Raw genomic sequence first — 22,785 nt, 5'->3', positions numbered from 1 at the left:
TGTTTACCGACTAGGCTTCGCACATCCACAGTAAGTGTTGACTAGGGAGAGAGAGATGGGAGAAGAGGCTTAATGGCGAGCGAGAGCGAGGAGAAGCCACTTTAAGTGTCCGACAGCAAGGCGATGCTTGGGTAATAGTGGTTTCTGTGGCGACAAAGCGAACAGCAAATATACTGAGAAGGACAGAGACACAGTATGTGCTTTTGGGAGCACAAGTCGGGAATCTGCTTGAACAAATACCACCCTGAAAACTATATCGAGACACAGTCACAGTGTTGGCCTCACAATCTGTTTGCGCGTGAGCATATGTGTGGTTTCATATGCAACAGGATTTGGGATTTTATATTCACAACCTCACATTCAGATAAAAATAGGCGAGCCAGAATAGTGGGGGGACTGAATAATAATGTACCTTGCTGGCAGCCATTCAAACGTACACTTTGTCACTGTCCTATCAGCTTTATGCGCAACACCGGCAGCAACGATTTTTGCTCCTTAATGAATTCCTATTGTAAATAGAGATCAGTTTAAAGATATGAATAAAAATTAGATCTATCTTTGAACCTGTTGCCGTGCTTTCTTGCTGTTCTGATTAATGCCCATGTATATGTGTGTTTGTGTGTGTGTGTGTAATTGATGATTTTATGATATATATAAGGTGTCCAACCTAAAAAAGTTCGCCAATGCAAAATGTAATAATTTTTGTGCAAATGTGTGCGTGCTAATTTTACTAGTCCTCTTTAATTAAATCCATTTATTCTCTCATTTTGAAAGGTTAGCTCAAGTAGAGGCTGAGTTTGTCTCCAGGAATTTAATGTAACTCAATGTACTTTGACAAGAAGGACACAAACTGTGTGTGTGTGTGTGTGTGTGTGTGTGTCTGCGCGTGTGTGTGTCAGCGTTATCGCTGCCTCATTCAAGTCATGCGACAGGTCAGACACCCCATTGTCACTTGAGGCTTTCAGGGGCTGACTGGAGATGGGCTGTCATCCAGTCCAATTATACAGAGAAGAATAGGCATTGTTGCACACTAGGGATTGGTTCAAGACCCAAAAGAACAGCGGCGAGGACAGTACAGTCGTCTAGGGCCTCTGGCTCTGAGTCACATGTTTGGAATCAAGCAACTCCAATGATATTGGTGATAACTAAAATCCAGGATGGAATGTGACGCTTCTAACTCTGGCTGACTTACTGAGTGAGTTTGGTGGAGATGGTAAAATGCACTGGGGCTGACATGAACATCCCTCATTTGAAAGCCTACTGCATTCTCCTAGCTGCTGCTCGAGCTCTTCCTGTGTAGAAAGGTCCTTTTCTCGTCAAATGGATGTCAAGAAGCACCACTTACCTCAAAGCACTCACGGGGAACTGCTTCGATTTATTTAATACCAACCTGCCACTGCGCTCACATTTTGTGTCTTCTGCCACGTTAGTCATTGTTCGAATGATACAAACCGCAGGAAGGAGCAACACAAATTAAACCTGTCGACAGACTGAACGAATCAACACGAGTTTTCTATTTCCGTCTCGGGTGCTAATGAATTACATTATCGAGATGGTGAATGATTAAGAAGATGAAGCAAAAAGGCCCTCCTCATCCGTCATGTCATTAAGTTTGTCACATGTCTCTTTGTTTATTGTCAAGAGTTGTGACAGCTCAAGATGGCGGAAATCTTAGTTGAGATAATCCTATCTTAGACAGGCCTCCAGTGTCCTCACTGCTCATTCCAAATCACTGATGCGGAACGCGCGTGGCTTAGGTGAGGAGAAGGGATTTGCTCCTGTGTGCCGTTTCCGACTGGGGCCGCACGCACGCCATCAATCTCCTAATCTGCTACATCAACCAAGTTGTTTTGAAAGTGACAAATTCAACGATAATGAATTGTTAGTGAAAGAATACGTCTGCGTTTCCTATCATTTCCTTAACCTTCAAGGTCAGTCTAAATGTTCATTAACACCCGAGAATGCTCTTGAAATTACTTTGTCGTATCCGTTCCAGCTGATTCTAAGTGGAAAGACGGACAAGCTACTGCAGTCAATCAAAGAGTAATTGTGAATGGAGCAGTCAAGTCAACTATGTGAAGGACTACACTAGCCACGGTGCAACGACACAGCACAAATTGGAGTCTTTACATTTTCAGGATTACATTTTGGGGAATTGATTTTAACTGTTATTTTAACATTTTCACAGTTGAATGACGTCCACACTAAGTGTTATTTCACAGATCGTTATGTTAGATTAACTCTGTAGCGTTAAACTCCGCCTTCACACCTGCACTCCACTTTGAGAAGGATGAGTCAGCGCCATTTTCCTCTTTGCTTATTATACACTGACATTCAAACAAAAAATGTCAAGCCCATGAGGTTATTTTCACTCCTAGAGACTGTGGTCAACAGTGATATGCTTGAAATGATCTCTTCAAATGCGGTGTTCAAATGAGGCAAACTTGATTGTCGTGAATATAATGTTGGACATAATATTTGCAGTGAAATGAATGAGGACGTTCCAATTTTTGCTGCATAACAGATGTACTTTTGATCACATTTTGCTCTTTTGATGATTATTATGCAATTTGAGTTGCAGTGGTCGTACGGCTCAGTGGCTTGCGGCACTGACTTTAGACTCAGGGACTGGAGATCTAATTCCAGTCAAACTAACACTGTCCAAGAGGGAAAACAAATGTGTCTGGGAAGAGTTACTTGTCTACTCCTGTGGTGTTATCTCTGCATAGTAATTTAAATAAATACTTTCTCTCTCCGAGTATTTAACTATTTCAAAAGTGAACTCTGAAACTATGAACTCTGAAACTATAATCTCTGAAACTGATTCAACAAAAAATGCACTTTTTGCTGGGGGCTGTTTTAAAAATTGTTCTAGTTGTCTATAATTCACCCCCCAAAAAATAAGACAATGTTTATATCTATTTGCTATTTGCTCATATGTATTGTGTAATGTGTCTAGTCACCGTGGGATGGTGGGAAATGTAATTTCGATCTCTGTGTGTCTTGACATGTGAAGAAATTGACAATAAAGAAGACTTTGACTTTGACTTGATCTGTTAAATGATCTTATTTATTTATTTATTTATTTATTTATTTATTGACATCTCCCAAATTATTTGTAAAACTAAGATCTCGCTTGCGGTTGCACCCCAACCCTGTTTAGCCTTTGTAATGCACACATAAAGATGTCTCTTTACACACATGAAATGGGAAGAGGTGGTGGGGGGTGGGTGTGAGGGTGAGTGTCACTATGGGAACAAGGAGGCAAGATTCTAAAAGCTACCTCTTGATGAGAGAGTTAGGACAACAACAAAGCAGCAGAACACACAACTCCATTCCAGAATGTGTGCGCTCACATTTCAACTCATTTTCAGACATTTTGCTTGAGTTTTTGTTGGTCCTGTTGTGTTGTGTGTGTGTGTGTGTCATCCAGTGGACATCTGTATCTCTGTGTGTGTTTTTGTGCGATATGAATCCCTTTAATAGGGCTAATCTATTTTAATCTCACCTGCCACTGCTACCGTACAATGATGAATGTAATCCTAAATGAGTCAAGACGCAGAGAAATGCCTGTGGGAGACAGAGGTTGGAGTGTTGGACGGCAGTGTGTTTGTGTGTGTGTGTGTGTGTTTGCATTCACGTTTGAGCGTGTTTATCCATGCTTCTGCTGCGGCACTAACAGGTTTCCCCCGCCTTGTTGGAAGGTCACTGGTGTCCTTGGTGATGTCTCCTTGTGTGGTAAACAGCACCATGGACAGCAGCACCCGTCCCCTCCTCACAAGCACCTCAGCAGACATTCATCTCCTTCCAATCACAGAGGCTCCCGCTGTTCGCTTTTTTTTTTTTTTACTTTCATTGTGCTGATCGGAAAGAATTGGAAACGCTGCCCATTACGCTTCACTCTTCATTTCACTCCCGCATTCCCTGATCTTGAAATGTGAAAATGTGAGAGCTGCGAGGCAGCCGCATCTATTAATATAAGCTGGAAGAGAGAAGCCCTCATAGATAGACTTCCTTGATGGTGACAGGTTCACACATCCCACTGAGGGCTAAAACATAACAGCGGGAAGCCCTGGAAACCCCTGATTTAAAACTTGTTTCTGAGCTGAGCTTCCATGCCATGCTTTAGAGAGCAGTTAAAAGCAAATGGAAGAGAGGGCAGTAGACTAATGATAAAAACAAAAAGTGGGGGAGATATTAAAGATGAGAGTCGGCTCCTATACGAAGGGAGCTGGAGCGAGAGCGATGAAGAGAGAGTGTGCTGCGAGTGAGAAAGAGAGAGAGAGAGAGAGAGAGAGAGAGAGAGAGAGAGAGAGAGAGAGAGAGAGAGAGAGAGAGAGAGAGAGAAGGTGCAGATAGCGGGTGGGGAAAACCTCCTCTGTGAAAGGATGATGTCAGTCTCTGCAGCTGAGCCCCGGTCCCCAATTCGATGGGGTGAGTACAACCTCTCAGCCTGACAAACCAAGGAGAAGAGCAAGAAAGAGAAGAAGATGAGGGAGGGTCTGCAGAATGAATGAAGAGCTGCAGGTACGTATGTCACATTATCATGCATCTATGAGTTCATTCATTAGTGCCCTTTGTTGTGTGTGCTGTTTGCCACGAGGCTTTAGTTTAGCTGACACATTTGTTCTCAGGATTTACAGCTGTGTGTAATGTAGTCTTTGTCATTATTATTCACATACTGTACATGGTGGACTCGACAACAATGCCCTCTGGGATAAAGTCAGGTGACCGATCAGCCACGATATTATGACTACTTGCACAATATAATCACATCCAATACGAGATGATTATCAGGGCAATTATTTTTGATGCTCCAAATATAATGACGTTCAGTTTTGACTGACACAGGTATTCTTCGAAAAACATTTGGATTATTGTGTCATTGCAGATTGCAGGTGAAAAACTGCATTATACGAAGAGCTGATATTGTCTCTTAATTTCTACTTAACTATTCAAGGTAACCAAGATATTCGACACGGTTCTCAGTTGGATGAAATTCACATCTACACCACTTATACCACTGATAATAATCACATTTTTTTTCAATGAAGCATCAAACAAAACCAAACATGATTATCTTTGTACATTTTCAATGACGCTTTGTCTTGTCTTGTCTGTGTGTTGGTGAGTCATCCTGGTTGGCAGTAGGTTGCCTTATCTGTTATCTCAAAAAGGTAGTGTGACGTTCAAAGTCACACACACTAATAGAGCAAGATAAGAAAGGGAGAATGGATTGATGGCAGCGTGTTTGAGGTCACATTCAACAGGCGGTGACATTGACAAAAATGTGAAGTGAGTGATATTGGACTCATTGTGTGCCGTCTTCCCTTTTGTGTGTCATCAACTTCCACGACGCGAGCCGCAGAGGAGAGCGGGTCACACACGGCCACCTTTTCAATGGCAATTGTGGATTGCGGCTTTAAAGCCACAGGCTGCGGGCACGCCGATCACTTAGTCACTACCGTGGATAACGCGGAGCCGTGATGGCCAGGGGGGGGTGATGGATCAAGTACAATGTTTTGCTCCATCACATTGCAGGCATTTGCATGGAGGATGCTAGTGAGGGAGAAAGAGGCAAGTCTTCAGGCCAACAGGTGTAATGCATACAGAATATCCTTTGAGAGGGAAGAACTGATTGCGCTCTGTGATGAAAGAAAGATGTGTCTAATCAGCTCTCTATATTTTTAGCTACTTTATGCGGAATGTCATTAAGAATTACAAAACAAACAACAAAAGATATCTTGAATAAATAGCTACTGTGTGGACATCTGTGTGCGGATTAAGTGACAAAAGAATTTCGTTTCACTGGGTGCGCACGTACACATAGACGAGAATGAGGCATTTAATTAGTTTGACCAAGAAAATTCTTGCTGCAACACTCGCAACATTGGACATGGTGCCAAAAACGAAAAAATACAATTTTGGTCAGAGCTTAGTAGTCACAAATTCCTCTTAAATTAATACACACAGAAAATGCCACTTTAGTTTTTTTTGGGCTAACTAGAAAAGCCCCATTTTTAAAAGTCATGGATTATGATATCAGAAAGATGTACTCATTATTATTATATAATTATCGGTGCATTTTTGGGATCCGCTTAATACATTAAAGTTGTTTGCTTTGATTTAGTCGTACAATTAAAAAAAAAACCGGATCATTTGGAGGACTATGAGCAATGACGTTTTCATCCCCACTAGGAGCCATTTCGCAGCACCTTTTCATCCCCACTAGGTCCCATTTAGCAGCACCTTAAATATGTGACGGCATTCCACATTATAGTTCACAGACATGGCTTCCTATTGGCTGCTCTATTGTGGTCCTCTCCAATTTGCCATGACACCACTGTCAGGTGCTGGGCTGCACTCAGCGCCAGTATTTTATTTGTTTGCCTGGCCTTGCTGCCACCGCGCCAGTAATTGGCAGAATAATCAAACAGGTAGCGCTGTTGTTCTCATTGTCTCACTTTTACACAAAGATTCGAGTGAAGTAACAAATGGTCGATGAAAGCTCTTTGAGCTGTGACTTCCTGCTGAGAAGCGCCCCTAATTAAAGTGTGCTTGACTTTACTTTTATATTTCCTCTTCCATTTTGCACCCGCTATATTTGTATCCTCTCGTTTCTTCTCATGCTCCTTATAGCTTCCTTTCTTCCTCTCTTCTGTCAGGTGCGATATAGTCTTAAGACAGCGAAAGGGTGTAGATTCCTCTTTACGTTGAAGTGGCGGGAAGTCAGGCTACATTGGTTTGATGTCTTGATTTCTGTGTCATCTTCATTCCCGCTCGAGAAATGTGTTGATATTGAATTATTCATACAAATTCCCACTGTAGAACAAGGCCTTCACATCACATCATCCCAATGGGATTTCATTTCAATACAGTTTGCGTGTTTAGTCATGCCTTTCCTTCTTTCCATCCATCTCCAGCTCCCCTCACATTCCCAGCAGAGACGACCTGGGCGACCCTCGGCCCGAGTGTCATTACCGCTGACCAGTGTCTCGTCTCTCGCGGCCCCCCAATCCGCGGCCTCCCTGAGAGGCGACCAGGAGGTGAGATGAAAATGGAAAGGAAAGGCAAAATGAGGGATGGAATTGTCAGGAATGAGGTAAACAGATGGACAAGGATGAGAGAAGTGAAAAGCAGACAAAAGCAAGTTGCTGAGCTGGTCGTAAGAGAAGAAAAAGAGGCTGTCCGCAGACAGAAGGGAGAGAGCGGAAGATGAGAAGAGACAGGGAAGCAGCCCCGCAGATGGAGAGAAGAGATGCTATTTCAAGACGATACTTCCTGATAATGTCGCTCCACTTCAAAGTGCAAAGCGCTCCTGTCATGCTACTGCACGACTGGGCCTCTGGAGAATTTTCTCATAGATCACATGATAAAAGGAGGCTTGCCGGTGGGTGTGGAAGTGTGTGTGTGTGTGTGTGTGTGTCTCCTACTTTTTTTTAATGTGACACTGTGGCACGAACCTCAACAATATATACTCCATTCTTGCTTCCTTCTAGCGCACGGCTGTCCAGAGGATGGGGGAGATTCACTGCACGCTGTCCCATCACATCAAGTTGAGAGGTAATCCAAATATATGTTGGAACGCCTCCCATTAACACGAACTGTATTTCATGCATCCAGTGTTTTAATTACCAAAGCAAAAAAAATCTGAAAAGGTCATTCAGCGCAAAAATATAGTTTGATTAAGTGTCATAAAACACAGCAACCCTACACTATAATGCAGGTTATGCTGCTTTTTTAAATTTTTATTTTTTAGTTTCATTCACTGGTCGTTGCTCCTAATATATTTGTAATATGTTTGCATTATTTCAAGTGTGTTTCGAGACCTTACAAGTATTCAAATGTCATACCAACAATAAAAACATGCCTAAGGTATATTTAAATCAGGTTTTTGTATATTGTGGATTTCAGTGATCGTAAAGTTGGTTTGGAATGTAACTCCTGGAAAGGAGCGGGGATTACTGAGCTGGTAATTAGTTGGGGATTTTGTCTAGGTGTTGCTTATTTGACATTTTGCACAGACACTTCGAATACTATATAGTATGATACAACCAATTATAATGAGTTATAGATTAGCATTTCCCAGGCAGTAACATCCAATGTAATATCCACTTTTTTTTTTTTTTTTAAAGGTTTCATCATTTTTCGAGATCGTCTAACTACTGTCTCCACATGCAAGCCAGTGTGTACTATGGCTTTTTATTCCTATGTGATGATGACAAATGCTCATGTAGGAATAGAAGCCACGTTACACATGGTGTCAGGACAACATGACGTGTGGCGGCTTGATCACCGGGGGCAGTAAAAGATGCAATTGTGACCGTCGTCTGTGCAATAACATGGAGTGTGTCATTGATGGCTGTGCATCTATTTTTGGCCGGCGGCACACCAGTGCTGCTTTGTGTTTGACGCACGGCGTGACAGCAGATCTGCAGGGACGACAAAGTGTACAAGGGAAGAAAAAGAGCCAGGAGGGATCGATACAGATCTTTAATAACAACTATAAAATAGGCACTTGGTGATCCACTTTACGGCTTGCGCGAGGCACCGACTGCACGGATGCACTTCCCTTTCTTGTCATTCTTTTGCACATTATCAAAATAAAACTTTGACATGAAGCATTACACAGACGTCGACCTAGCTACAATACTATACAAAACAAGATACATACGTACAGTATAAACAAAATAAAGCACCTTTTGTTTGTCCGAGTAAATACTCTTCAGTAACAGTTTGGAGTTGCCGCCACAGATGATTGTGTTTGTGGTGTGTATGTGGGAGAGAGTGTTTGCTATTATCAGTGCATGGGAAGAACTCCGAATACAGGTGGAAGGCCGGCGAAGCCCTCGTATGCACCTGAGTTCAAACAACGGAATCATTCCTAACGTAGTGTTGGAGCAGCCCACAGATGGAGCCCTTGGAGAGTTTACACAGTATCTCGAATGAACCAGGAAGCGCGCAATGTGATTAACGTGCTGTATAACTGCTACAGGTCTCATGTTCCCTTCTGAGGACATTGGCATTCACATTACAATAAAACACAACGTAGCACCATGTACAAGAGCCTAATAGAATGCAGTGCAGTAATGTTACAAGAATACACAACAATACATTGGAAGCATGTACAAAGACAATAATCCAGGTCAACAATTACATCTGGTTGGTCCGTTGCCAAGAAAGACGTACACGGGTTAGACCATGTGATGAATGCAAAATGAACATGCATTTCTTAAAAGGATGTATTTGACTTTTCAAGTATTCTTTTTTTCTTTTTCTATAAACATCTGAAATATAATCTCTGGAACAGATAATATATATATATTTAAAAAAGCAAAAGCAGAAAAGATTTCTCTGAATAGCATTTTCATTTATATATCATATTTGGCATTTGTCCTCACATTTGTGTGATACAAGCGCATGTACAAAGAAGACATAAAGTGACTATGTATTTAAGAAGGCATTTCACAGAAAAGAGCTGTGCAATCTCATTCACCATATTGAATTAAAAATCAAATTGGAAGAACTGTGAAATGGTAACTTTTTCATTCACAGGTCCCTCAATGTCTGCTCAGTTCATAGATTCGGACGTGTCCTTCCTTAAAGGAATCTTAAAGCTTGTGAGTTTTTGGCCAAACAGCTGGCTTAGGAGGTGGTTTTGGGACTCTGCTGTCCTGTAGGAGTGGCCCTCTACAGACCTCACCCCCAGCTTTGGCCTGGACTTGTTCAAGGAATTGGTCATGGGGACAGAAGACACTTTGGAAATGGACGTGTGCAGGGGCCGCCCCACAGTTCCCTTTTTGCTTTTGTAATCTCCGTTAAGAGGGGCCGGGATGTCCGTTTTCTTTGGTGAACAGCTATCAAGCAAACTTCGTTTTAACTGCAAGCCCAAGGGCGATGTCTTGCACTTGGATACGAGTTTGTTGCTCACGACGTCGTCACGCACCGACGAGAGAACGGGGTAGTCGTGGGGGCTGTCAAATTTTCTCGCCGTGGAAGGATTCAAAAACTTGCTGGGGTGGTACTTCTTTTTGCACTTTGAGTCCATGCTAAGGTTCTCCTGAGTTGCTGGGAAGGAAACTCTCTGCAGGCTGTGCGGGGATTTTACATCTTTCCTCTTCTTTTGCGCTCTCGGAGATTCCTTCTCCTCGTTTGATGACGATGATGTGGCTGAAGTCTTGGACGGGAAGACCTGCGTTGATTCTGTGGCCTTCATACTGGCTTTAGCATTGTCACTTGTTCTAACTTTGTCCTTCTGCTCCGCCGCATGAAATGAAGCCTGTTGTTTGCTGACAGCTCTGTGTGTAGAATTCTCGGTCATCGCATCAGCTGCTAGCTGTGACTCGGGTGTCTTTGCAGTGACTTGTTCTCTCGAGCTGCTCAAAGGGTCTGCTCTAGGTGGAAGCGAATCACTTGTTTGTGTGTCGCCGTAAGCTGCGATGTCATTCATTTGAGTCGTCTCCTCCCTCTCACTACCTGTTGACCACTGGGGGGTCTCCACTCTAATGCACACCGACTCATTCTCCTCTTTCACGTCACACGCTTCAGTCGTCGATTCTCCATCACATTTTTGGTCGAGGTTAGCCGCGGGTGTCCTGTCAATTTCCTCTTCCTTGGGGGCAGCAGACAAGGAGCTCATCGAAATACATTTCTCCAGTTCTACCAAGAGCTCGGAGTAGTCCTCAGCAATGTCCTCAGTCTTCACATTTGCGCCGTTTGTCTCGCTGTGGTAGTCATTAGTGGCCGTCTGTGTCGAGTCATCTAACATGGGTACGATCGCTTTGGGAGTGTGTGTTTCTGAGGCTTGATTTAGATGCAGCGAGCCCACACTGGCAATGCCACTGTCTGTGCTATTCTCCGGCAGACTGTCGGAGAGAATCCTTCTTTTTTTACTTGCGGGGGAATCACATTCATCGTCTTGGCAGAGAGATGCCTTGGCGGGCCTGTGAACACCTCGGAATTTGAAGATTTTATTGGCCCCTGACAGATGCTTTTCCATGTGGCGATCAAACTGCTCCTTCTTCGAGAAGGTGTAGTTGCAGGTGCTGCAGATGAACGACTTTTTAATCACATGCATGACATCAGCACACAGCTCACAAGTGTAAAGGGTTGTGTGTTTGGAGTCCAGCTCGTCCGCTTCCTTGTGTGCCACCTTCAGATGCTCTTTCAGGTCCTGAGCCTCTTGATAAGACACGGGACATTTGTGACACAGGAAAATCTTCTCCAAATTGTGGACCACCAAATGCCGCTGAAGTTTGAAGGGTTTCGGGAACCGCTTCCCACAGTGGTGGCAGTCTCTGGAGGGGTCCTTGCAATTGGGATGCATCTCCACATTTTTAGGCGCTTCCGTTTTGTGAAGGACCTCGAGTGTGGTCAGTGCGTTCTTGTTGCCGCCTCCGCCACTACCTTTAGACTTGGGGAGCTTTCGCTCAGCCCCTTCTCGGGTTTTGCTTGCCTCCGAGTTGCTGCTCGCAGTTTGTTCTTGTTCTTTAGTGGCTTTGCTGGACTCTCGGTTGGCTTTGCTAGGCCGGTGCTGCATGATAGAGGTGATGAAGTTCTTTACGGCTGTTTCCTGCATGAAGCAGCCGGGAATGGTCAACATGGAGCCCTGAGTCTGACCCCGACGAGCAAACTGAGTGGCGTGCTCTCGCAAATGCTCATTGTACATCCACACGTCCGAGATCTCCTTCAAGCACATTCCGCAGGTCCAAATCCCGGTCTTGTTCTTTGCGTGCTTCTCCCATAAATGGTCTCGCAACTGCTCCCTGGAGCTGAACTTGCGTTGGACACACATGTAGCAGGTTGGCGGCGGTGATGGATTATGGGACAACTTGTGAAAGTTGAGCTCGCCAAGAGTGAGAAACCAAGTGAAGCACACTTTGCACTTGTACTGCTTATCCTTAACTTTTATTCCACCTTCTTGTCGCTTTCGACCTCGCCGCTCCGTTAGCTTTTTAGCCTTTTCATCATCCTTGTTTTCCATCTTGCCGGTTGCAGTGGGGGGAGACACGGAGACATTTTTGCTCGAGTCAAAGAACTGAATTTCGGGGAGTTGAAAGGTGGTGTTGATGTTTTGAATGTCAATGTGGAGGTTATGAGCACTCTCCGCGCCATCGTCCTGCTGGGGCGGAGAGCAAGATGGGTTTGACGCCTCCGCGTTTCTGGTGATCGGCTCGGAGGTCACCGTGGCGTCTGGATTAAGGACACTGAAATCCTGAGCTCTATTCCACTCATAGGAAGCTTGATCAACAGTGCTTTGAAACGGGTTCAAAAGGTCATCTTGGAGGTCTTCTTGTTTACCATCAGACACTGTCTTTACATCAGGGACCTTCAGTGCACTGTTATGACACATGTTTAACATGATGGTATCATTAATGGATATAGTCTCATATTCACAAGAGGTTGTTTGGTGGCCACTGGGTTGGCTCTCCAAGTGAGGGGTTGCAGTGTGTGTTTCTGGGGGAGGGGTGCAGTCGTGAACAACATCTGAATCGGATAAAAGCTTCTGTCTTTTATTTCTTTTTCCATACACTCGCGGGCACTTTTTTCTTTTTGCTTCTTCGTCTCTCGGAAACAATTGCGAGAATATGGTGTCATCGTCAAGTAAGGCTTTTAGATCGGGACTTGTGCCAGGAGGAGGCGGAGTCAAACAAGCGAGTGGATGTAGCTTGTCTGACGAGATGCCGTTCAGCTCACAGTTGACCTCCACCGCTACTTTTCTGAGAATCTCTTGAGCGAGGTTCTCACTTGATTGTGCGTTTTCATCGATCTCATCCGAAGCAGCGCACGTGCTCTTTTTGTATGTGTGGTGTTTTGCCGTCATATTGTCCTCAATCGATGGACTGTTATTTGCAGATATGTCCTCTGTCACCTCCCCACTCAGGTCTGCGCATAAACTCTTGTCTGTATCTGTGACTTGATTGAATCCTGCACTTTCACTGAGAACATTTGTCTCTCCAGTTGGAGATTGGGACGTATTCTCAGAGCCAGAATTTGAAGTCAAACTGAGAAGTGTTTGCTCTGTTCCAGTTCCATGTCTGTCAGGCTGCTCTTGCTCGAGCAGCACACTGCTCTTAAACTCAGGAGTTATAGCCTGAAGGAGGTCTGTTTTTAATATATTCAAAAGCTCATCTGAGAACGGGTCAAGCTTTGAGTTTTCCTCACTATTTTTGTTCTTGCGAGCTTTGCTGTTCTTTTTTGTTTTCGTTGGCACCAGAGAGCTTTGATTCCCCGTTCCGACCCCTGCCACTGCACTTGTCTCGGCTGCCATTTCCTTTGTGGCTGACTCATTCGCCGAAACGTTCAATATTAAGGCGGTACCGGTCTCTGTCATCTCAGCTATTTGGGCCGGGGAGGGCTGTGAGTCATCTTTATGTTCCTTCTCTCCAGTTTGTGATGCTTCATAAATAAGTGTCATCCCCTGATTGCCTGATGTTGTGTTTGGTGGGCCAATAGGCTTTACACTTCTGGCTGAATGTTTCATGGCCTTATGTCTTTTCAGACCTGGCACAGTCCTGAAACACAGTAAGCAGATTTCACAAAGTACTTTCCCCTGCTGAACGTTGTTCTGAGCCTTTTTTGGTGAGGTTTCTTTTTTCAAGCACTGACCAGATTCCAACGATGGTCTTTTTTCACCAAGGGCGAGTGGCTTAGGCGTGAGTAGACAACCTGAAATGTCTTGAATGGGAAGAAGACTGCGCTTGTCTACTGCTAACGATGATTCAACCTTTCTAAGAGGCAATTTGATAGATTCACAGGGATCGGGTTTGACGTCCACATCTTCATTGACGTTATCAGCTGGAGAATCTGCGCTTTGCATTTCGGCTGAAAGCCCCAAACATATGTCTTGTATGACAAGTGGTTCATTTAGTGAACTTATTTTATTTGCCTCAGCTTGGTTCAGCGACACTGTGGTGTCAGTGGGTGCCTTGTTAAAAACCAATGTTGACGTAAAGCATTCCTCATGATCATCACCGTGACCCGGTTTTAGAAAGGGATTGTCCTCCAATTTGCTCGCTGGCGATATTGGTATGTAGTCGAACTGAGTCAGTTGTGGAGGCTCATCTGAGTTGTTTTTGTAATTCAGAGGACTGAGCTTGAAATCATGAGAACTGCATTTGTCAAAGCTTTTCGACTGCTCGACTCTGCTGGACACAGGAGCTGGAAAATTGGTGTCAGAATTAGGAAGTTCAAGGTGCGGTGGGCTAGTTAAAGTACAGTTCATCTCGACCGTCGTCTTTATGGCTACGTCACAGTCCACAACCTCCTTTAGGTATTCAGACTTGACACCAGGTAATCCTGATCTTTGAATTGGACTCGTCTGGTCAACAGAGCTATTACATGGGTTTTCCAGTTTGTCCATTTCCTGCTGTTGTGCTAAAATTGGGCTAACTGGTGAAGAGGTGTGTAGAAAGCTGCAGTGATGTCGCTCTACTTCGTCTCTGCATGGTGAGTTCAGGTTGCTTGCCATGAAGTCCACAGGTAGATCTTCTTTGATGTCGTGAACATCTAAAAGATCCTCTTTTTTATGAATGACATTAAATGACAGATTTGATTCACTCTTCAAAGAGTCATGAACCTGAGGAGCCTCGCAGGGATATCTCGTGGCGTTGGTATTATCGAGGCTTTCCATCTGGCGAAGAACTAACAGACTGTTTTGTCCAATAGATTGGATGTCTTGAAATGTTAAGCTGTTCTGGGTACCTTCGGTGTTGCTTTCTACCAGAATTGGACGGCCGGGCGTATCTGTGGTGAGTATGTCCCCTAATAAGTCAGGATTTGGGCTAACATTGTGAAGGTCAACTAAACAATGTTTGTTCTCAGAGGAACTTTCAGAGTGCTCAGATGTCAATTCATTACCACCGGCCATCGCATCTTCTGGTGACTTGTGAATGTCTAGATTGGATTTAAGGAGAGTCGCTGATAAAGGAGCGTGTGCCTCTTCTTCTGTCAAAAGCGGTGGGTCGTTACAATTCTGACGTGACCGATTCACATTTTTGTCTGTGTTCGTGTCCTCATTTGCATGTGAATCCACCACGTTTGAGCGATGAGAAGATTCAATCAATGTTTTCATTTCATGTTCACGCACATCTGAAATGAATGCCATTTTGGCCTCGCTATTGCTGTTTTTGGTGGCTTCGTTCGGGTCTGATGAAATTGACTGGTTTACATAGACTATGTGGTCAGCACTGTGAGAGAACGACTCTTTGAGAATGAATTCAATATGGTCCTTCTGCTCCTTGACACTTGAAGGTGAAAATATATTCTGCTTCTCAGTAATTGCTCCTTTCTCGCTGTGATCTTTTTCCTTAGCTGAATGACTCTCACTTTCTTGTTGTGGACTTGTGAGAGAGGTGGCATTTGGCTCCCTGTGTTCTGATACAAGAGATTCACTTTTGAAGAGAGAGTCAGACATGACCTCAATATTTTTCATCAGGTTTTCTGTGTATCGGCTCTGTTCTAAGACATTCTCCTCTTTTGTGTCATCGGCAATGTCTTTTTTGAGATTTCTCTCCTCTGGCGTACGGTCATTATGGAATTGCGAGGTCATGATTAATGCATCTGATGCGTGGCTTTCTTTTTTGGCATAATGCTCAAGGGCTCCTGGCTCACTGTCAATACTATTATGGGAATTGTGGTGTGCACTCACTAGGTTGAAGTGGAATGGACTGGTCCATGGAAGTTCTGGTTCAGCGAAGGGCTCTGAAGCCACTCGAGCATCCATGGTATCATTTTCAGAGTCTTCACTCAGTCGTAAGGGCGAAAACTTGCTCATTTGCAGCTGCTTCGAGTCCTCTTGGGTGAGCGGAGCTTCCAGCTTGGTTGTCTGCAGCTGATTTTCAAGCTCGTTCACAATTCGCTTTATTTCCAATTCATCCTCAGAGGCGCAGCTGTTAAGATTTGCACTGTAGTCAATTATTTTTTCTGGCAGAGACAAAGCCACGTCGTTGTAATCGGATTTCTTTTCGTTGCATTTATCAAAATTGCCTTTGTACTGTGAAATCTCATCCGGTAGCACTGGGCTTACTATGAGGTTCCAATCTCTTTGTTCCAGGAAAGGAGAAAATGAGGGCATTAATTCTTCTTTTTTGTCCACTGTGTTCTCTAATGAATGGAAACCTTCTTTCTGAATCGGCATGTCAGAGTAAAGTCCACTGTCGAATGCTGCTAGGTCACCAAACATTGACGAAGTGTCAAATGTAAGAGGGGACTTCATGAGACCTTGATCCAGGGTGTAGGGCATGAGGTGGAGTGCATCTTTTTGTATCAAGGGACCTTGGCTTTGAGTTGGTGAAAGGCACACTTCATCAATCAGTGAGGTGCAAAGAGATGCTGGCTTGTCCACGTCCAGGTCATTTACCAAAGTCTTAGCCTCCTTTGCCATCCGCACACTGTCACTCTGTTTTGCGACCGTAGCGCTGCCTGACAGTTCTGCCTGTTTGGAGCGGGCCCTCTGTCTTCTTTTGCCTTTTTTACCTTTGTCAACACCGGAATCTGTTTCTTTCTGGCTCGTGTGAGAGTGTGACGTAAACGGCAATGGTTTAGCGCACTGACTTTGTTCTTCCTTAGGGCACAGATTGTCTGTGCTTTCCAGTGTGTTTGTGCACAAACTGAGCGTTGGGATATTTTCTTTGCCGTTTGACTTGGGCTCGATTGATTCGCTACTGCCATATGTTACTTTTTCAAAAGCTATGACTGATGAGGATGGCATTGCGTCAACAATATCTGCATGTGGAATTGAGTTTGTTGAATTCTCCGTCCTATTTTTATTGTCAAAGAGATTGTCTTTGTCTGCATGACAACTCTTTGGAGATTTAGTGAACGTCAGTGCCAGTGTACTGGTCTCATTGCGTGATTTCTGCGGGGAGGAACTTTCATTGATTTTTCGCACGGGAGATTCTTTTCTTTGAATGTCGCCCTTTCTCTCAGAATCCGATTCAATGCGGTCAATGCTTTTAGGGCTGTTCATGCTGTCGCTTGAAACACTCACAGATGTGCTGAGTTCACTGCTTGTGGAGGACCTGCTACCCCTTCTCTTGAGTCTCGGAGGGGAACCCTGTTTCTCAGGTGAAAGAGAAATGTCCTCACTTTTCTTCACCTCAAAGCACTCTTTTGAGTCATGCCTCCACGCTGCTCGGTCCCTCTCGCTGCGAGCTCGCCATTTACACTCTTTGCTGTACGTGTATTTACAGCGACTGCTTTGGTTAAGTCGGCCTTGGCTTGCTATCTTTACTGGCTCACATTCATCGTCTGAGTCTGAAACATAGTCGTACTCTCCGAATCCAGGGTTCTGTACAGTGGGCGGCAGTCTTTCCATCACTAAGGAAAATTTGAGGTTTTTGCTGCCTTTAACATTGAGCTTATTTTTTTGTTGGACTATTTTATGTATGAGATCTTTGTTCCATGTGCCACCCCCAGTGCTTCTCCTCTTGCTCTCTTTCACTGCAGTCCTCGGGGTTGGAGATGTGGAGGTTTGGATGGGCATTGACGCAGATCTGTCCTGAAAGCCTTTAAAAGCGCAGCGTTCCGAGAACCTGCTTGATAAGACAAATCTCGGGGCACTCGCGTTTTCGTCGTCACTTTTGCACAGCTTTCTTGACGCTTTCACTTTACTCTCGTGCTCCTTCATCTTCTCCCTCGGGGCGGTTTTGGGATTTTTAGGGGGTGTCTCTTTTTTGGTGTTGTTTTTTTTCGACTCACGTTCAAAATTCAGAGGTTTTTTCACAGGTTTGTCAGCATATGTTTTATTTCTCCGAGGGCTGTCGACATCTGACTCGTAAAGGGAACTCTCCTGTCTGGGTGAGCTGCTGTCGAGCGCTGCTTGTTTGTCTTTGTTCTCAACGACGACATTTTCTTTTGTTTTCACGCAGTGTTTGTTGGATGTCGCTTTGACGGTGTTGAGGTCATCATCAGCAAATGCATCAATAAAGCTACTGTCTATTTCGGCGTTGTCTGACTGATACCCAAGCCCATTCAGAGCTTCTGTAATTAGGCTGTCTAACTTGGCATCCTCCATTTCCAATTCAGGGAGAGGAACAGGGAGGTTGCCAGAGCCAGAGAACAAGTTAAGTTTCATTGGATCATCCTTGCTGTCAACTTTTGTTTCGTTGTCAGACATCAGTTCTCCATTCTTGTTAAGGCCCAAAAGAGATAGATGAAGGTCAGAAGGGCATCTTGACATGGAAACATTTGGCGGCGATGGCACTGCTTTCGATGGTTCTGTGTGGAACTTTCTATTGTCTTCCATCTTTGGCATGTTGGGCTGTGTGCAATATTGCTTATGTCCGAGAAATGACGCGACGTTGCTGAAATTCTGATCACACTGCTTACAAGTCAAAAGTACATCCAACTGGTCAAGATTTGCGGTGGTTAACGAGGTGGCAAACAGTTGATGCGCAGAGTACGGTGGGGGAGGCTGGTGATGCTCCATCCCGTAACTGTCCATGTAACCTTTGCTCCCATCCATTGTTGTCTTTGTGTGTGCGCTGCTGTGCAGGTAGCCCATCATGTTGTCCTTGTCTCTGTCTGGCGCGTAAGGAATGTTTCTTTGACCTTCGGCATGAAACTGATGGGGGTGAGTGTTTAGGTGATCGGGAGCTAACTGGGTTTTGGACTGGGGCTGATGATAAAACGTGACGGCGGCACCTGATTTCGACATCTGACTATCCTCAGAGGTGTTATTTACCGGACTGGTGGATGTCGGCGAGAGGGAAGAGCAGGTACTACTCGATGCGGGAGTATGAGCCGGGGAGGGCAAAGGGGAATCGTGAGGCGACACCATCATAAGGCCCATGGGTGCAACTTGCAGCGGCGAATAGGTGTAGTTCCTCGCCGACGAGACGGGAACCGTTTGGTTGAGCCCGAAATATAAACCCTTATTTTTTGATTCACATAGTTGTGTGTGACTCATTTCTACTTTGAAGGTGGAGACCTGTTTGACAGTCTCCTGTCTTTGGTTTGAAAAACCTTCGCCGTTTCTGCTGCTTTGAAAAGAACTGGGGATTTTCAGCGAGCTATTTTTATGGGATTTATTGTCATCCTGCCATTCAGAAGGTGAAACCATGTAGGGCACTTTCTGATTGCTTACTTTGCTTTGATAACTCAGTTCGGCCGCCGGTCGCAGTTGCTGCCACTGCATTCTGTTGTCTTTCGATACATTTAGCCTTTTGTCAGGTGGAGACTGATTCTGAAACTGAAACTTGTCAGTCACATCACTGTACTGAACTGAGTTTTCTTCCGCTGGTAAACTTGTCTTACTTGGCCCCTCCCACGAGTGCGGTAACCCATTTAAAATATGATTATTGCCGCTTTTATCAAATTGCACTGCGCCTGTTTGAATACGATTGACTGTTGAATTGTTTAAAGTTTTGCTGAGAAAGTGCATTTGTGTGTGTGGAATAGTTCTTGTGTGGTGCACACTTGCTTGTGTCCTTTGGTTGGCAGTTGAGTCTTTCAGGTGACAGTTCCTCACGCTCCCTGGAGCTATGGCTGCATCTTTACAGTCGGCCTGTCCGAGATCGTCTGCGCTCTCGTTCTTGCCCTGCTCCGGCTGCTGCGAGACGGAAGCCGAGCTGTCACTGCTGGTCGAGTCCTCGCTGAGATTCCTGGGGCACTGAGTAAAGGCTTGAATAAACTGTGACTGCTGGGTGTGAGGATAAGAGCGCCTGGGCTCCGGCTGCTGTTCATTACTGAACTTGTTGCCGTTTTGAGCAAGGTTTGGCCCCTCTACAGGCAAAAAGGAAAATGAATTATGAGTCCCATGAACAGAACCGAGGGAGGAGTCTGTAAAGTCTTGGGGTTGTGGGTTCTGGTCACAGGGAAAAGAGTCAGAGGTTGACTCCTCCAGAAAATTATATCCATATTGAAAAGAGCCAGGCACGAGGCTATTTGTCTTGTCTGTATGAGCAGTGGATTTTTGCGATGAAGCGTAGTTAGCACCATTAAAAGTTCTCTCAGGAGACTGCCACGTGTTCGAGGCACTCAGCTGAAAGTCAGTCAAGATCAGCTGGCCGCCCGACTGTCCATTGGTGTTCTCCATCGTGGCAGGCTGCTGTTTCTGTGACAGGGGGGGATGTTGGTGGGACGATGTCCCACTTGAAGATCCCAGTGCCTGTGAGGTATAGCTTGGAGAGGTAAGGTTGGAGGAAGCCTCTTCGAAACAACGGCTGTAGTTGAGCTCTTCTTGCTGGAGCTCAACCGCCCTCTCAGGTATGCTGGGAGTGTGGAATCTGTAGCTGCCCGGGACTGGGCCACGGCTGGTGTCCAGTTTTGTCGCTGGTGAAACCTTCTGCTGTGGGTAGGCAATCCCAATGTTGAGGTTGGCGCGAGTGTTGGTAATGCTGAGACTATACAGCTGCTGTGGGTTGACGCGCTCTGACTTTCCAGAGCGCTTGTTCTTCTCTCTGCCGCGCCCCTTTCCACTTGGTGATTGGGGACTTCCTTTGCCACTGGACCAGGTTCTGTCAATGGCAAACTTTGATCTGTTCTGCAATGATCTGAAGTCAATCTTGCCAGCCTGCTGTGGCCGTATTACAGCCTCACGCTGCTGAGAACCGTTGCACTCCTTTTTTACTTCGTCAAGCTTGGGGCCTCTGCTGCTGGCTCTGGCGTCGGTGTCTGTGCTTGAAAAGTGCTCTGAAGACTCCTTTGTGGTTTTGACACTCTGCTGTTGCATCGCTGTCCCCTCATCCTGCAGTTTGGACTCAGCGCCCAGCTCTTTGACAGCATGCATTCGCTGAGTCTCTCCTGCCATGGTGCACGATGAGTGCTTTGAAGGTCAGCTTCTCAGATGAGGGGTCTGGGTGACAGAGGCATCGTCTTTTGGGTTGCATGAATCAGCAAACGTCCACGGGCAGGAAGTGCAAGGACCGGGCTGCTTGCTGCAGGCTCATCTCTTGACTTTCATTTTGCGCCGATGATCTGGCAGCCCAGAAAATCAGACCTGGAGGAACACACGGGATCAGTTAAAAGGCTGAAGCAATTTTATCAAAATACTTTTCCTAACATATTGACATAGACTTGCCAAACAGTATTCATTATCTAATGTTAATGAACTTATAGTGAAAAGACATGACCTGTGATCGAGTAACTGGACCTGCAAGCGTAACATTTAGAAATGACTTCCATGAGTCAAGTGTATTTTTTTTCTCCCCATTTCAGCCAGCAGAGAGCACTATTGCATCATGGGACAAAGTGGTTTACAAAGCCCAACTGCAGCGTCTCATCACATTGCCAAATTCTACCAATTGAAACCCAAAGTCAGAAAGGTCCAAATGATGGAAAAACACAATGTAGTATTTACAGTGCACGTGCTGATTCTCAGATAAATCATTTTATCACACGTGCAATTTTAAAATGAGGAGGAAGACAATGATACAGGATGATAGAAATCCGGTCTGTAAAAAGCTGACAGTTGTTAAATGATTCATAGACTCGAGATGTTATGGTGCTTTTGCTAAAGAAGAATAAGATCATGGTGGAATATCTGGAATTTGTGGGTCCGTCATTAGACATTTAATATTGGGCACAGTGACGCTTATTGCTTTCCTCAGGCATCCCAGACACTGCCTCTCAGATCCTCGTTTACTTTGGCCACGACTGTCACTGGTTCTTTTTGAGGCCAGACCAGATGAAAGCTAAAGTTTAGCACCAAAAAGTCATTCATAGGGAACTTAAATCTGACCTACTTTTCTTTTTTCCATGGCTATGACTGGCAGAAGCCACGGAAGAGACCTTCATCTTCATTAGATTTGACACAATAATACAATAGCCTTTGCACATTTTAACCTCCCTACTTCCACTTTGAGTAGAAATTACCTGAATGAGAATGCGGTATAAGTAATCACACCTACGCCCAGACCGGGCAGGTTTTCGTAAAAGGGTTTCACTCAGCGTGTACAGGAGGTTGGGGTTGGGAAGTGGCGCTGAGATGAAAAAACAAAATAAATCCTTCAAGGTCATTCCCTGGCAAATGTTTCTGCGTCCCAGCCTTTGGTAAACCTCTCAAAGGTATTTAGCACATGAGAAGGGAGGCCTGAGGCTGCGACCTGGCTGGATTTTAGGCCTGTTTGTGAAAAATCACATCTTCTCCGCAGCTCCGCACACACTGTCTGCAGCTGTCTTAGCTACAGGTTGGGGAAAGTATCATGAAAGGCTCTGCCAGAATCTCCATCAGTCAGTGCTTGATCCATCTCCTCAGAGTCAACAGTCACCATCATACATCATAGCTTCAATTGTATTTGCCCAGAATGACCGTTGAGGTTCAGGGCGGTGGATGAATGGCTATAGCAACAAAAAGACCAGTATGAAGAAAGTAGCACCAATGCCTCAGCTGTCAGTTTACAAAAAAAAACAAAAAACGGCTCATTTGTTTTTCCAATGTAAGATGAGAATGCTTCCCTCCATTCCGATGCATTTCAATACATTCTGTGCTTTAACCACACTCATGATCGGTTTCAATGAGCTACTTTACACAGGTCACTATTTTGTGAGACCTCACCTTTTTAGGCTGGTTCATCTGATTTTATCTTGCAAAGTATAAATTGATCTTGGACTGTCAAAAGAATATTGGTGGAGGCAAAACTGCAAGCATGGAAGGCATATGGCTTGTGAAAACAAATTTTGCATGGCTGCTCTAAATTTGGTTCCAAAAGAGTGGGGCTTTTAGTGGAGCTTCATAGGTCAATTAAGGTTGCACACGCATGCTTACTTTCTCCAAGTCGTCTTTCACATTATCAGACTTCTCAAGCATCCCGCTTGGCGTTCCCACAAAACCACCATTAGAGC

General features: G+C 44.8%; 1 protein-coding gene across 4 annotated transcripts in view; it reads right to left on the bottom strand.

Annotated features, from left to right (window-relative positions):
* Nucleotides 1-8,504: 8,504 nt before the first annotated feature.
* The window catches only part of znf469 (zinc finger protein 469), a 165,867-nt gene continuing 151,586 nt past the window's right edge, over nucleotides 8,505-22,785 (bottom strand). For all 4 annotated transcript variants that reach the window (XM_085913870.1, XM_085913869.1, XM_085913871.1 and 1 more), the window contains one exon: nucleotides 8,505-20,941. In XM_085913870.1, coding sequence (XP_085769996.1) covers nucleotides 9,572-20,752 — 11,181 coding nt within the window. In that variant the 5' untranslated portion in view covers nucleotides 20,753-20,941 and the 3' untranslated portion in view covers nucleotides 8,505-9,571. The remainder of the gene's footprint in view (nucleotides 20,942-22,785) is intronic.

Source organism: Syngnathus leptorhynchus, chromosome 6 (assembly GCF_054491065.1).
Source record: "Syngnathus leptorhynchus isolate UIUO chromosome 6, UIUO_Slep, whole genome shotgun sequence".
In the NCBI taxonomy this organism is placed as follows: domain Eukaryota; kingdom Metazoa; phylum Chordata; class Actinopteri; order Syngnathiformes; family Syngnathidae; genus Syngnathus; species Syngnathus leptorhynchus.
Note: the sequence above shows the minus strand (reverse complement) of the source record. Positions and strands in the feature narration are given on the sequence as shown.